This window comes from Macaca mulatta, chromosome 13 (genome assembly GCF_049350105.2).
Source record: "Macaca mulatta isolate MMU2019108-1 chromosome 13, T2T-MMU8v2.0, whole genome shotgun sequence".
Lineage (NCBI taxonomy): Eukaryota > Metazoa > Chordata > Mammalia > Primates > Cercopithecidae > Macaca > Macaca mulatta.
In genome coordinates this window covers 4,436,230-4,451,661 of record NC_133418.1, presented here as the reverse complement: position 1 = coordinate 4,451,661, position 15,432 = coordinate 4,436,230, and the positions used below count along the sequence as shown (strand labels likewise).

The 15,432-nt window shown below is 45.6% G+C and overlaps 1 protein-coding gene across 2 annotated transcripts in view; it reads left to right on the top strand.

Moving 5' to 3' along the window:
* The window catches only part of MRPS5 (mitochondrial ribosomal protein S5), a 35,587-nt gene extending 29,472 nt beyond the window's left edge, over positions 1 to 6,115 (top strand). For both annotated transcript variants that reach the window (XM_077958801.1, XM_015112834.3), the window contains 2 exons: positions 3,053 to 3,189; positions 5,742 to 6,115. In XM_077958801.1, the coding sequence (XP_077814927.1) occupies positions 3,053 to 3,189; positions 5,742 to 5,966 (362 nt within the window). In that variant the 3' untranslated portion in view covers positions 5,967 to 6,115. The remainder of the gene's footprint in view (positions 1 to 3,052; positions 3,190 to 5,741) is intronic.
* The last annotated feature ends 9,317 nt before the right edge of the window (positions 6,116 to 15,432 follow it).

Sequence of the window (15,432 nt, the reverse complement as noted above, 5' to 3'; positions counted from 1 at the left end):
CTAACAGGGCCCTCAGCTGCAGGTCCATTGGAGTTTGCTGGAGGTCCACTTCAGACCCTGTTTGCCTGTGTATCACCAGCAGAGGCTGCAGAGCTGCAAATATTGCAGAACAGGAAATATCACTGCCTGATCCTTCCTCTTGAAACTTCATCTCAGAGGGGCACCCAGCTGTATGAGGTGTCAGTCGGCCCGTACTGGGAGGTGTCTCTCAGGCTACACGGGGGTCAGGGACCCACTTGAGGAGGCAGTCTGTCCATTCTCAGAGCTCAAACACCATGCTGGGAGAACCACTGCTCTCTTCAGAGCTGTCAGACAAGGACGTTTAAGTCTGCAGAAGTTTCTGCTGCCTCCTTTTATTCAGCTATGCCCTGCACACAGAGGTGGGGTCTACAGAGGCACGTGGGCCTTGTTGAGCTGTAGTGGGCTCCACCCAGTTCGAGCTTCCTGGCCACTTTGTTTACCTGCTCAAGCCTCAGCAACGGCGGACGCCCCTCCCCCAGCCAGGGCTGCCTCATAGCTGGATCTCAGACTTGCTGCACTAGCAGTGAGCAAGGCTCCGTGGGCGTGGCACCCGCTGAGCCTGGCACGGGGTGTAATCTCCGGGTGTGCCGTCTGCTACGACTGTTGGAAAAGCACAGTACGTAGGGGGCAGTGTCCCGATTTTCCTGGTACAGTCTGTCACAGCTTTCCTTGGCTAGGAAAGGGAAATCCCCTGACCCCTTGCGCTTCCCAGGTGAGGCAGTACCTCACCCTGCTTCATGGGCTGCACTCACCGTCCAACCAGTCCCAGTGAGATGAACCAGGTGCCTCAGTTGAAAATGCAGAAATCAGCCGTCTTCTGCGTCGATCACGCTGGGAGCGGCAGACTGGAGCTGTTCCTATTCGGCCATCTTGGAACAGAATCCTATTCAAATGACTGCTGTAATTTTAATTTAATTGTGGAAGCTGCCTTTTAAAATCTTTCCTGTCTTCTCGTCAAAGCTGTGTTTTTCAGGTGTTTGTATTATCTAGACCATTACACATTTCCTAAATACATACACGTTTATAGACATTTTGTACATACATGTTCAAATAGGCATTTCCTAAACCATGTCGCCTATGTGTTGCTAGTTCTGTAGGAGATAGAAAAGGTGTTACTCCAAAAAGGATGCCAAATGGCAGAACTGGATTAAGGAAAGGCACCAAAAGTGTTTGTGCATCTTTGTGAATGTTGCAGTCATTAATGCTCTGCCGTGCAATATGAATCTCCCAAGAGAAATGGAGGGTGTGGTGTTCCCAAATTTATTTCACCATGGAACACTTCTGCCTCGGCTATAGAACAGTATTCAGTTCCACACACAGCACTGCAAAACTTGGCCATATTTATTCAGTGTTTTTTGACACAGTCTCTGCCTGGAAGGTAGTGAAATCATTACCATCGGACTGACCACGACCACGACCACGTGGGTGTTGGTGTGTGTGTCACGCAGTGGCAGTGTTCATTGCAGTGTCTGTGCTGGTCCAGGTGCTGTGTATCACACACCTTCGCGGCACTCACCAGCAGCCCTGCCAAGTAGGTATTTTAAGGGGGGCCTTCTTGTCACGGTTATCCAGCGAGCAGTGGCAGGGTAGAGCTGCCTCTCAGCTCCTTCCAGAATCTGCACGATGCCCTTTCCACGTGTACCTCTCTCTGGGTGTGTGTGCACCCATGCTCATCCAGACATGGATGGCACCTGTTCTGTGTGTGAATAACTCCATCTGGAAGAACAGAGGACCCCATTGTGACCAGTCTTTAGCTCTCCTCTTAAGGTCTTGCGCACTCTGGCGTAATGATGGAGGCCACAGTTCATTGGCACTTTCAAGTAGAAGGAATAGTTCTTGACCATAAAAAGTCAAACTGGAAAGCCAGTAATGTCCAATTTCCAGAGGAGATCTTCTGCCTTGGAGCATAAGAGGTGTGTGCTGAGTTTTATGTCTGGCAAATAAGAATGTTGGAGGCCAAACTTGGGCCCTGCAGCTCCCTCACTCCACCTGCATTTGCCAGATGCTGCTGTAGGCTCTGGGGACACCACGGTGAGCAAACAATATCCTGGCCCTTATGGGGGCCATTTTCCATTCAGGGGAATCATTGGATAAACAGGTTTTGTTGAATGCCCTAATCAGCGTACTGTGTTAGAGTACAAGGGAGGAAGGCAGAAGGAAGGATGCCATCTTGACTAGCATGGTCACCGAAGGCCTGTCTGAGGAGGAGCAATTTGAATGGGACTTTGAAGAAGAGAAGGAGCCAAGGGGGCAGAGCTGGGAGGACATTCCAGGCAGAGGAAATCCCAAGTGCAGTCCTTAAGGTGAGGAAGCCAGCAGGAGGTGTCCCGTCTCTAGATGAGGTCAGGGAGGTGGGCAGGACTCCCAGGCACAGAAGGCTCTGGATAGGCCATGGCATTCTTTATTTCAATCTCAAGAACAGTGGGAAGGAGGGATCTTTAAATGGGGGAACAACGTGTTTGGTTTGTGTTTTTATAGCTCTCTGGAGAAGGGATTACAGGCAGAAAAGGGTAGGGCAAGTGGCTGGAGGGGAGACCCCCCCCGCTAAGAGTTAGAGGCCAGCAAGGAGGGGAGGACAGGCCAATAGCCAGGAGGAAAGCCAGGAGAGGATGTGTTACCAACACGAAAAGAAGAGCTTCTCCGGGAGGAGGAAGTGGACCAGTCTGCTCAGGGTAACGTAACTATCAAGGAGGGTGAGAAGAGGTGTGTCCCTCCGTCCTTAGTTAACGTGAGTCTGGAGTGTCAGGAGTCTCCATGCATGTTTGTTAATCTCAATAACAATCCTGTTTCTTTGCCCTGGATACGTGTTCAGGATATTTGTAGGTGTCATCTTTTTAATCCTTGTAGTATCCTGTTGAAGTGTCATCTTGGAAGTTAAGTAAGTTGTCAAGGGTCAACTCACCAGGAAGTGGTGATACCAGAATGTGAACCAGTTTCCCGAAGCCCAGAGTGAAGCCATGCGCAAGTCAGCAGGGCGACTCCTCCCGCTGCAGGCGAGTGGGCTGTGTTTCACCCAGTTCTCCTTTTCTAGGTTATGGCCTCCGCTGCCACAGAGCCATCATCACCATCTGCCGGCTCATTGGCATCAAAGACATGTACGCCAAGGTCTCTGGGTCTGTTAATATGATCAACCTCACCCGGGGCCTCTTCTATGGGCTCTCCAGACAGGTAACCCTTCCCCGGGGTCTGAAACAGAAGTTCTAGTTTGTTTATCAGTTGTGTGTGTTGGGGCTGCGATGCCCTGGGGCCTCCTGGCGATGCTTTCCTGGGACCACCTGAGGAGTTGGGCATTCTTTGCTGTCTGTGACTACATCAGTTTAGTTAAATCCACTGACGAGTTCATGAAAATTACCTTATAAAAAGTATTTCAAGGGTTTTTCTAAGTAGCATTTTTTAAAGCCAATAATTACAGTCTACATGTTATTAGGAAAATCACACATGCTTGTTCTAAAGCTCCAACAGTATGGAAAAGTAAAATCAAAAGAGAAAGTCTATTTCCTAATTTAGTCCTTTCAGTTGGGGCTAGGGTGAAGCACCCAGGGCACCTCTGCACTCAGGGCAGGCACGGTGAGTTCCCTGTGACCTGTGTAGGTGGTTCGGACTGACGCCTGGGTTGGTAGGGAACTCTGAACGTTAACATGCCAGGTTACCTGTGTAGGGGTTCGGACTGAGGGTTCGGACTGACGCCTGGGTTGGTGGGACTCTGAACATTAACATGCCAGGTTACTTTTCCTCATTGGTGGGAGCCCTGGGCCCGGCTCCCAGTCACCCACCGTGGAGGGCAGGGCTGTGGCTGCACCGGCCCCCTGTTCTTGGGCGGCCGCCCTACCTGCCCCGCAGGGCTGGCCTGTCTCTTGAAAGGATGGGTAGACCTCAGCATGGTGGATGAGCAGAAAAGACAACCAGGTTCAGTAGGCTCCATTTGCTGACCCTGTTAGCTGAGGACTCTGGCAGACTTCCTGACACTTCAGGAGTACAGTAGTGGGTTTTAGTTAGAGTGATCCATGGAGAAATTTTACATGTCTCTGTTTAAAATAGGAAAATTAAAAGAAAAGGAAGGCTTTGGGTAAAAGCCTTCTGTTTTCCGAACAGCTTTTGTGTGTAGGTACTGTCTAAACACCCTTCAGAGCACTTCTAAACAGAAACATTAGAGGTTTAATTAAGGTGTTGGTTTTAGATAGGTGTTATTTATGATCCAGTAGACTTGTTCTGTTTTTGTTTTTTTTTGTTTGTTTGTTTTTGTTTTTTGAGACGGAGTCTCGCTCTGTCACCAAGGTTTGGAGTGCAGTGGCTCCATCTCAGCTCACTGCAATGTCCGCCTCCTGGGTTCAGGCAATTCTCCTGCCTCAGCCTCCTGAGTAGCTGGGACTACAGGCACGTGCCACCATGCCCGGCTGATTTTTATATTTTTAATAGAGACGGGGTTTCACCATGTTGGTCAGGCTGGTCTTGAACTCCTGACCTCATGATCCACCTGCCTTGGCCTCCCAAAGTGCTGGGGTTACAGGCATGAGCCACTGTGCCTGGCCTAGGCTTGTTCTTTTATGTGATATTTTTGTTTTCTGTTAGTCTTTTAAACCTTCTGATGTAGTTACCATATGTCATCTCTCCTAAAATGCCATCAGCTATAAAAGGTTGCATTATTTAATATGTCACTCAAAAAGGAAAAGATGCCACCAATTTAGCTGATGTGCTTTGATTGAAAGACACACCAATATAAGTTATTTTATTTTGTTTGTGGAATGGCTCATCTCTTTTCTAATTTCAAACATACATAGAATAGTGCAAGGCAGCCATAAGGCCCGGGATCACAGGATTGACATAGCAGGTATGTCACTGTACCATGAATAACGTCTACTGAACTGATCTGCCGGCTTCCAGAACTCTGTGGTTTCCCTCTGCAGTGAATCTCCGTGGCCGTCACCCAGCTCGTGACCAGTCTTGCTTCTTAGTACCACCCCCCGTTATTTTGAACCAAATCTCAGACATTTTATTTCACCCCTAAATATTTTAGTATGTATCTTCGAAAAGATAAGGATTTTAAAAATCCTGTAATACTATTACCATACCTAAAAAATTACCAGTAACTTGTATCATCAAACATCCAATCAGTGTTCATACAAACGAACAAATTCCATTTGTTAGATTAAAAAAATTTTTTTTTACACAATGTGTTTGAATCAGCTTGCAGAACAGGTTAATGTATGTTTTTGCTATGCCTTTTAAATAGGTTCCCCTCGTCTCCCGCCCCCGCCCCCCCCCCCGCCCTGCCCCCTTAGGATTTTTTGTTGAGGAAACCAGGTTGTTTGTTTTGTGGTGCTTCCTGGCCTGTTGCTGACTAAAATACCTGTAGGGTCCTTCATGTCTTATCTTCCCTATATTTACTGTAAATTGGTAGTTAGATCTAGGGGGTTGGTGAGATTCAAGTGCAGTGTTTGGCACAGCATGGTGCATAATCAGGAGGGTTTAGAAGGCAAGAGACCAGAGGCCAAGGCCCTTCCTCTGTCCCAGTTTGGGGTGGGCAGATGCGGCAGGTGAGGCTGAAATGGCTCCACCCATGACAGGTTATTAGAGTTTAGCCACAAAACACATTAACCCAAATCCACTGACATGGCCTTCGAATTCCCCCAGCCTGTACTCTTCTGGCCTGTGGAAGTTCCTGCTCTTTATGTTGCAAATGTACTTCAGACCTAATCTGTTGTGAATCTGGTCTTGCCTAGGAAACCCATCAGCAGCTGGCTGATAAGAAGGGTCTCCATGTTGTAGAAATCCGGGAGGAGTGTGGCCCTCTGCCCATTGTGGTGGCCTCCCCCCGGGGGGCCCTGAGGAAGGATCCGGAGCCAGAAGAGGATGTTCCAGACATCAAACTGGACTGGCAAGACGTGAAGGCCGCGCAGGGGATGAAGCGCTCCGTGTGGGCTAATTTGAAGAGAGCCGCCACGTAAGCTCTCTGGCCTTGTGCAGCCAGTTCCTGTGCCTCGGAGAGACCAGGAGAGACTCAGCCCCTCACAGCTTGGGGCGTGGCCTTGGTTTTTGTTTGTTTTGAGGAAAGTTTAATCTGTAAACTCTTCAGAAATAAATAATTAACAGCTTTGATTTATTGAGCACATGTTATATGCCAATGTGATAGAACCTTTACATACATATCTCAGTTCAAGACTACTTTAAATATTCATCCAAAGTAACAAAAGTAAATGAATTAGGGAGACGGGGCTAACAATTTGACCCGATTGGTAATAATGTACACAGTGGTAATCGCTATAGCAATTATAGCTGATATATATGAACTCATTCATCCAAAGTGAACGTGATTAACTTCATTTGACAGAGCGGTTAAGTAACTTGACTACCTTGAGGAACTGCCAAACTTTTCTACAGTGGAAATGGAAGTTGTTGGCTACATTGGGAATGTTAAGTGGCGATTAATTGTACACCGTTGTATTTCCCTGAGGGCTAATGATGTTGAGCATCTTTTCATGTGCTGATTGGCCATTTGTATATGTTTTTTGGAGAAATGTCTATTCAGGGCCTTCACCCATTTAAAAAGTTATTTTTTATTATTATTGAGTTCCTTATAGTTTCTAGATATAAGCCCCTATCAGATGCATGCTTCACAAAAGTTTTTACCCATTCTGTGGAACGTTTTATTTTTATTTCTTTGCTTACTCTTTCTGCCCCACCCACATCCTCTTTCTGGGACACTGATGACACAAATGTTCAATCTTTTATTATCGTCCGTGAGTCCCTGAGGCTCTGTTTATTTTTTTCTGGTCTGTTTTCTCTCTGTTGCTCAGTTTAGATAATTTCTATTGTTTTATCTTCAGAATAACTGGTTATTTTCTCTTTCCTTTCCATTCTGCTCTTGAACCATCCATGCAGTACTTTAACTTTGGCTATCATTGTATATTTCAGTTAAAATTTCCATTTGATTTCTTTTTTATACCTACTGTTTCTTTGCTGAGACTTTCCATTTGCTGAGATTTTTTTTTTTTTTTTTTTTTTTTTTTAGACGGAGTCTGGCTCTGTCACCCAGGCTGGAGTGCAGTGGCGCGATCTCGGCTCACTGCAAGCTCCGCCTCCCGGGTTTACGCCATTCTCCTGCCTCAGCCTCCCAAGTAGCTGGGACTACAGGCGCCCGCCACCTCGCCCGGCTAGTTTTTTTTTGTATTTTTTAGTAGAGATGGGGTTTCACCGTGTTAGCCAGGATGGTCTCGATCTCCTGACCTCGTGATCCGCCCGTCTCGGCCTCCCAAAGTGCTGGGATTACAGGCTTGAGCCACCGCGCCCGGCCGACTTTTTTTTTTTTAATGGCTTCAAGAGTGTTTATAACTGCTCACTGAAGCATTTTTATGGTGGCTGCTTTAAAATCCTTGTCATCAGGTGGGTGTGGTGTCTCACGCCTGTAACCCCAGCACTTTGTGAGGCTGAGGCAGGAGAATTGCTTCAGCCCAGGAGTTTGAGATCAGCCTGGGCCACAAAGTGAGACCTCATCTCTACAAAAAATAAAAGTAAATGTGAAAGTTAGACACACATAGTGGTGTGCGCCTGTAGTCCCAGCTCCATAGGAGGCTGAAGGGGAGGATCGTTTGATCGCAGGAGGTTGAGGCTGCAGTGAGCCTTGTTCATGCCACTCCAGCCTGGGCAGCAGAGTGAGACCTTGTCTCCAAAAACAAAAAATTCTTGTCATAAAGTTTCAACATCTGTGTCATCTTAGTGTTGACATCCCTTGAGGTTTTTTCTCATTCAAGTTTACAATGTCCTGGTTCTTGTTATGATGAGTGACTTTGGCTGTACTGGACATCGTCACTGTTACGTTATGAAGCTCTGACACTTATTTAAATCTGTCAGCATGCTTCCTCTGACGGTGCTGGTGTGGGATGGGGCCCTGGCTCCTTACTGCCTGGTGAGGATGGAGATCCAGGTTTCCTACTGCCGCTGTCCTCGGGACCTCTGCTGATGCCTTTTTGCTGGAAGTAGGAGCACCCTGATGACATGGGATAGGGAGAAGTCCATGTTAGGCTGGATGGTGAAAGTTTTCAGCCTGTGACATTATCTGGTGAGGGTGAGGTCCCTTTTTTTTCCTGTGGCATTTTGCTAGAGTAAGGTAGTTATTTCCTGAAAGTTACCTGTCTTGTTAGTTTACCTTCTTTCCTTAAATACCTAACAAATATCAAGACAATGAACTTTAAGCAATAAAGGACAATGATCCTTTGGAGAGGGGAAACAAAATTACTCGTCCTTACTATCTGCAGAAAGTCTGTGGCTCTAGGAAGCGTTACCCCATCAGGACCTGGCGGTCTCCTGGAGTTGAGGTGCAGTTGGGCAGCCAAAATGGCTAGAGTTCACGGGGAGAATGCCTTGGAGGAGAGAGTTGCACAGCAGAACCAAGATCTGCAGAGTTTCCATTAAATATTTAGTTACACACTAACAGTGCATGCCTGTGAGGAAACTCATCCAAAAGAATTAGAAGGAACAGTGTTTGGAGCAGAATATAGTGTCAGCAGCCACGGTGGAAAACCTTGTAATCTAGGTGGCATTGGAAGAGAACTAAGATGCCCTACGAGTAGAAAAATTAACTATATATAAAAACTACCCCTGGTCCCAACTCAGAAAGCTTAAAAACAAGACCAAACTGGAACACAGCTGTTTCCAAGTAACTTCATTGTGTTCCAGAACAAAGCTGAAGAATATAGGAATACCAAAAATATACCCAATAAAGTAAAATATACAATACTCGGCATCGAATAAATCACTAGGCAGCCAGGCGTGGTGGCTCACGCCTGTAATCCCAGCACTTTGGGAGGCTGAGGCGGGCGGACCAGCTGAGGTCGGGAGTTTGAGACCAGCCTGACCCACATGGAGAAACCCTGTCTCCACTAAAAATACAAAATAATTAGCCAGGCGTGGTGGCACATGCCTGTAATTCCAGCTACTTGGGAGGCCAAAGGCGGGAGAATCGCTTGAATCAGGGAGGTGGAGGTTGTGGTGAGCCAAGATCATGCCATTGCACTCCAGCCTGAGCAACAACAGTGAAACTCTGTCTCAAAAAAAAAAAAAAAAAAAAAAAAAAATCACTAGGTATGCAAAGAAACGAGAACGTAAGCTCATAATGAAGGGAAAAATCAGTCCATCAAAACTCATCCAGGAATGGCACAATCAGTAGACAAGGACATTAAAGCAGGTATTATGACTGTGTTCCATATGTTCAAAAAGCTAGAGAGAGAAACATACTAAGTAGAGGCGTGGAAGATACAAAACACCAAGTTGAACCTCTAGTGATGAAAACTGCAATATCTGATGAAAAACACTGAATGGGGCTGACAGCAGATTGGACATCTTAGAAAAAGATATGAAAGAATTTGAAGACAGCAACTTAAACAGGAAAACGACTGAAGAAGAGTTGGTAGGAGAAATTGGGCATTAGAGAACTATGGGACAACTTCGGGAGACAAATGTGTGTGTAATTGGAGTCCCTGGAGAAGGGAGGTATAAAAAAATTTTTGAAGAACTATGTCTGGGCACAGTGGCTCACGCCTGTAACCCCAGCACTTTGGGAGGCCGAGGCGGCTGAATCACGAGGTCATATGTTCGCGACCAGCCTGGCCAACGTGGTGAAACTCCATCTCTACTAAAAATACAAAAATTAGCCAGCCATGGTGGCAGGCACCTGTAACCCCAGCTACTGCAGAGGCTGAGGCAGGAGAATCACTTGAACCCAGGAGACGGAGGTTGTAGTGAGCCGAGACCACGCCGCTGCACTCCAGCCTGGGCAACAGAGCGAGACTCCGTCTCAAAAAAAATTTTTTTTTCGAAGAAATAATAGCTGAGTTGATGGCAACTACTGAGACCCAATGAATACAATAACTGTATCAATCAAATTTCAACTAGCAATAAGGAGGAAATTTTAGAAGTGAGGAAGGGAGAGAAGATTAGGTACAGAGGAACAAAGGTAAAGATGACAGCAGCTTGCTTGTAGGAAACAACGAAAGGTACGAGACAGGGAAACACAGCTTTAAAGTATGAAAAGAGACATTACCAACCTGGAATTCTTTACCTAATGAAAATTTCTTTCAAAAATGAAGGACAAATGGAGGGTTTTCCAGACATAAAATCTGAAAGAATCAGCAGCCCTGCGTTACAAGAGTTGTTAAAGGAGGTTCTTCATGCAGAAGAAAGATAGTAACATCCCTTCTATGCAGATAAATGAACACTAGAAATGAAGACTAGGTTATTATATGCATAAAATATTTCATATATCCTTTTATTTAGGTATCTTTAACACCTAATTGACCACTTAAAGCAAAAATAATCATGTATTGTGGTTTCCAACGTGCAGATGTGAAATCTATGGTAATAGCCCAAAGGCAGAGGGAAGAAATGGAAATACGTAGTCATGTGGTTCTTACATATTGGAAGTCGTGTAGTATCATATGAAGGTAGATTGGTTTAAGTTAAAGATGTGCACTAAAAATTTGCCCTAAAGGAATCACTGAAGTAACACAGTCACAGCTATTAAGCCAACAAAGAGGATACAAAAGCAATCTTAAAACATTTTTATGAAGAAGTTTTAAGATTGTATTCTAAAAGAAGGCAGGAAAAGAGGAACAAGGAACTGCTGAAATAAATAGAAAAGATGCAAGATAGTAGATTTAAACCCAGCCATGTCATAATCACCTAAAGTGTAGATGGTCTAAATGTGTCCATTGTAACCAGTCGGTTGATGGTGGTGTTGCTTTCACCTGTGTCCTTACTGATGTTCCTCCTGCTAGATCTGTTTCTGAGAGGGGTGTTGATGTCTCTAACCTGTAATACTGGATCCCTCTATTTCTCCTTGCAGTTCTATCAGTTTTTGCCTCATGTATTTTTTGACGCTCTGTTGTTCATTAAAGATTGTAATCCAACCTAGGCAACATGGTGAGACCTCATCTCTACAAAAAATTACAAAATTAGCCAGGCATGGTGGTGCGTGCCTGTAGTCTCAGCTACAGGGAAGCTTAGGCAGGAGGACTGTTTGAGCCTGGGAAGTTGAGGCTGTAATGAGCCATGTTTATACCCCCCAAAACAAGGATATGTCTTCTAGGAAAATCGACCCCTTATCATCATGTCGTCTTCCCATATGCTTGCTGATTTTCCTTGCTCTGAAGTCAGCTCTGTCTGAAATTAATATAGCTACTTTCTTTTGATTCGTGTTAGCATGATATGTCTTTCTCCATTCCGTTACTTTTAATCTACATGCATTTTTATATTTAAAGTGGGTTTATTGTAGACAGTATATACTTGATTCTTGATTTTTGATCAAGAATCAAAATCTCCCTTCTGACAATCTGTCTTTCCATCTGTGTATTTAGAACTTTGACATTTACAGTAATTCTTGATAGAATTGAATTACTGTCTGCCATAACATTATTGTTCTTTGCTGCCCTCGCTCTTTGTTCCTATTTTTGTTTCCCACTTTTCCTGCCTTTTGATTCCATATTCTCTCCTTTCTTGGCATACACCCTTTTTTTTTTTTTTTTTTTTAAAACTTTCCTTAGTGTTTACCCTAGATCTTGCAGTACACATTTGCAACTAATCCAAGGCCAATTTCAAATAACAGTATATTGCTTCTTGGGTAGTGCGAGTACCTTGCATTAATAAACTATTCCTAATTCCTCCCTCTTGTCCGTTGCTGTCATTCATTTTACTTATATAAACTATACTCATCAAGTACATTGTTGCTATTACTATTTTGAACAAACTGTTATCCGTTAGATCAACCAAGAAAAATGAAAAGTTTTTATTTTCCTTTCACCTGTTCCTCCTTTGATGCTCTTCCTTTGTGTAGAACCAGTTTCTGACTTATGTCATTATCTTCTCTCTAAAGAACTTTTAACATTTCTCACAAGGCATCAAATTCCCTGTTGTCTGAGAAAATCTTTATTCTCCTGTGCTTTTGAAGGATAATTTCACAGGATACAGAATTCTAGGTAGTGGGGTGATTTTTTCTTTCTTACCACTTTAAATATTTCACTTCACTCTTGCTTGCGTGGTTTTGGGGAGAAGTTGGATGTAATTCTATTTTTACTCTCTATAGGTAGGATGTTTTTTCCTCTAGTTTTCAATATGTTTTAAAAACTATTTCTTTATGTGAAATATTGCACATTCATGATACTCTCTAGTCAGAAGTTCTTTGAAACAATGCTGTCGCCTTGGCCATTCAAAGAATGGAGTCATCTGACTCATGCGTTGTGCAAATGGCCTTGCAGGTAGCATAGGTTTTGTTTTTGTTTTTGTGTTTTTGAGATGGAGTCTTGCTCTGTTGCCGAGACTGGAGTGGAGTGCAGTGGCACGATCTTGGCTCACTGCAACCTCCACCTCCTTGGGTTCTCGTGCCTCAGCCTCCCCAGTAGCTAGGATTACAGGCGTGCACCACCATGCCTGGCTAATTTTTGTATTTTTAGTACAGACGGGGTTTCACCATGTTGGCCAGGCTGGTCTTGAACTCCTGACAAGTGATCTGCCCACCTTGGTCTCCCAAAGTGCTGGGATTACAGGTGTGAGCCACCACACCTGGCCAATTAAAAAAAAGGACTATTGATATGCAATACAGATGGGTCTCAAAATGCATTGAGTGTAAGAAGTAAGACCAAAAAGTGAGCACATGCTGTATGATTTCATTTCTATAAAATTCTAGGAAGTGCAAACTAGTCTACAATAACAGAAAGTGGATCAGCAGTTGCCTGGGGCTGGGTGGGGGTAAGATGGGTGTGAGGGAGGGATTACAAAGGGGCATGAAGCAACTTTTACGGGTGACAGATATGTTCAACAAATTGGTTGTGGTGATGGTTTCACAGTGTATGTATATATCAAAACTTACCCAAGAGTACACTTTTTTTTTTTTTTGAGACAGAGTCTTGCTCTGTTGCCCAGGCTGGAGCGCAGTGGCATGATCTTGGCTCACTGCAAGCTCCGCCTCCCGGGTTCCCGCCATTCTCCTGCCTCAGTCTCTCGAGTAGCTGGGACTATAGGCGCCACCACCATGCCTGCCTAATTTTTTGTATTTTTAGTAGAGACAGGGTTTCACCGTGTCCACCAGGATGGTCTCGATCTCCTGACCTCCTGATCCTCCCGCCTTAGCCTCCCAAAGTGCTGGGATTACAGGCTGAGCCTCCGCGCCCGGCCAAGAGTACACTCTTTAGTGTGCAGTTTATGCTAAACATCTTTACAACCACCAGGGGGTAGGAAGAGCTTCCCAAATATATTAGTCCCTGTTTACTGAATGCGCAATGTAGACACTGATGATTCTAGTAGAAACCTCTCTCTCCTTTCAGTGAAATAGTTTGCAGTTAGACATGCTTGTGTCCGGGCCAGGTGCGGTGGCTCACACCTGTAATCCCAGCCCTTTGGGAGGCTGAGGCAGGCAGATCACGAGGTCAGGAGATCCAGACCATCCTGGCCAACGTGATGAAACCCCGTCTCTACCAAAAATACAAAAACTAGCTGGGCGTGGTGGCACATGCCTGTAATCCCAGCTTCTCGGGAGACTGAGGCAGGAGAATCGCTTGAACCAGGGAGTCGGAGGTTGCGGTGAGCCAAGATGGCACCACTGCACTCCAGCCTGGGCGACAGAGCAAGACTCCATCTCAAAAAAAAAAAAAAGCAAAAGAAAGAAAAGAAAAATGCTTGTGTTCTACAGAGATAATCACTTCTGTTTGAAATGCTAGATGTGGGATCTTCAAGGGGTGTGAGTACCCGCTAGCAACATGATTAAAGTTAAGCTTCCAGATTTGCATGACAAAGACTACCTTGAAAGAATCGCATTTGCTTCTCTTCCTCTCCTGAGCGGTTTTCAAACACCTTTCAGCTGCAGATCATGCATTCGCACTGCAGTTTATCACTAGCCTAAAGTGTAAGTCAGGGTCAGGGTTGTGGGGCAAAGGCAGGACGCACACCGGATCTGGGGACTGCCCCTTGAAAATTCATCAACTTGCTGTGTGACGTCAGTCGTGTTGCTTAAGTCTTCGGTCCGACCCCAGCACCCTCCACCACCATCTCAGCTTTCTGAAAGTAATGAGCTCTCCACCGCGTGAGCGTTATGTAAGATCCACACCGTCGGCCAGCGTAGCACGGGTGGAGAGGAAAGCATCATGCTGGGTGTCATCGGTGGCTGATGGGCTGCAGGGGACAAACAGCAGCTCAGGGAGTGGAGCCGTCTGAGCTCCTCCTAGACCTGAGGCGTGTGAGTTGGAGCCATCCTCTCAACAGCCCAGTGCCGCTACTTCTAAAAGGCTCTTTTTTTTTTTTAATTTTTGGTTTTTTTAGGGACAGAGTCTCGCTCTGTTGCCCAGGCTGGAGTGTAGTGGTGTAAACAGCTCACTGCAGCCTCAACTTCCTGGGATAAAGCGATCCTGTACTTCAGCCTCCCAGGTAACTGGCCACAGGCACATGCCACCACACCCAGTAATTTTTTTTTCTTTTTGTAGGGACAGCATCTCGCTTTCTTGCCTAGGCTGGTCTTGAACTCCTGTGCTGAAGCAATCTTCCCGCCTCAGCCTCCCGAACTGCTGGGATTACAGGCGTGAGTGACTGTGCCCAGCCAGAGGCTCATTTATTTTTAGAAAGAGGCCAGCAAATGAGAACCGAGCTGTAGGTGCAGGCAGAAGCAATGAGTGTCTACGCTGCACAGCACTGTCACTGGCTGCCACAGCTCTACAGCCTGCGACAGGCAGAAGCACCTCAGCCTTTTTCTTAGCACTCAAATCAGTGATTCTGGACCCTCAGAGATTTGCTCATTACTTTGATGTTGGTTGATCTCCTCATGCTTACCTAGAATATTGTTTGGTGAGTATTAGTGTCCTGTGACTTTAGGTGTTTTTTTTTCCAATGTGCTGACATTTATTGAACACTTGACCTGTGCTTGACAGTGTTGTAATCCACTTACATATTTAAATTAATAACCTTGAGCACTTAGATCCCCAAATTTAAAAACTTGCTCAACACATAGCTGGTAAGAGGTGAGGCCAGGGTTGACACCCAGGCAGGCAGGCCCAGTGCCCAGCTCCTAAGACCAGGCTGCCCCAGTGAGGCTGGATAAGTTCCCTTACCTGGAAATAGCTCAGAGAGTGGAGGAGAAGCAAGGGTTTCAAAGGCCTTTGAAGGAAAGCTCAAGGAGCACTGAGGAGTGAAAGGATTTTTGCGTAGGGTCATGAGGGACAGTAGGAGGTGTGTGAGTGCGTGTGCGTGCACACACTGGGTAGAGGGCGAAGGGACTGTGGCGTGGTGGAGCTTGGCTAGTTCAGAGCTGAAGCTGGATTGTGTGTGGGAGCCACGTGGGTCCCGAGCCCTCTGTCCTGAGCGGTGCACACAATTCAGCGATAACCAGGTCCGCGCGTGTTTTGTCTTTCCACAGTGTCTGACTCTGATTGATGTTAT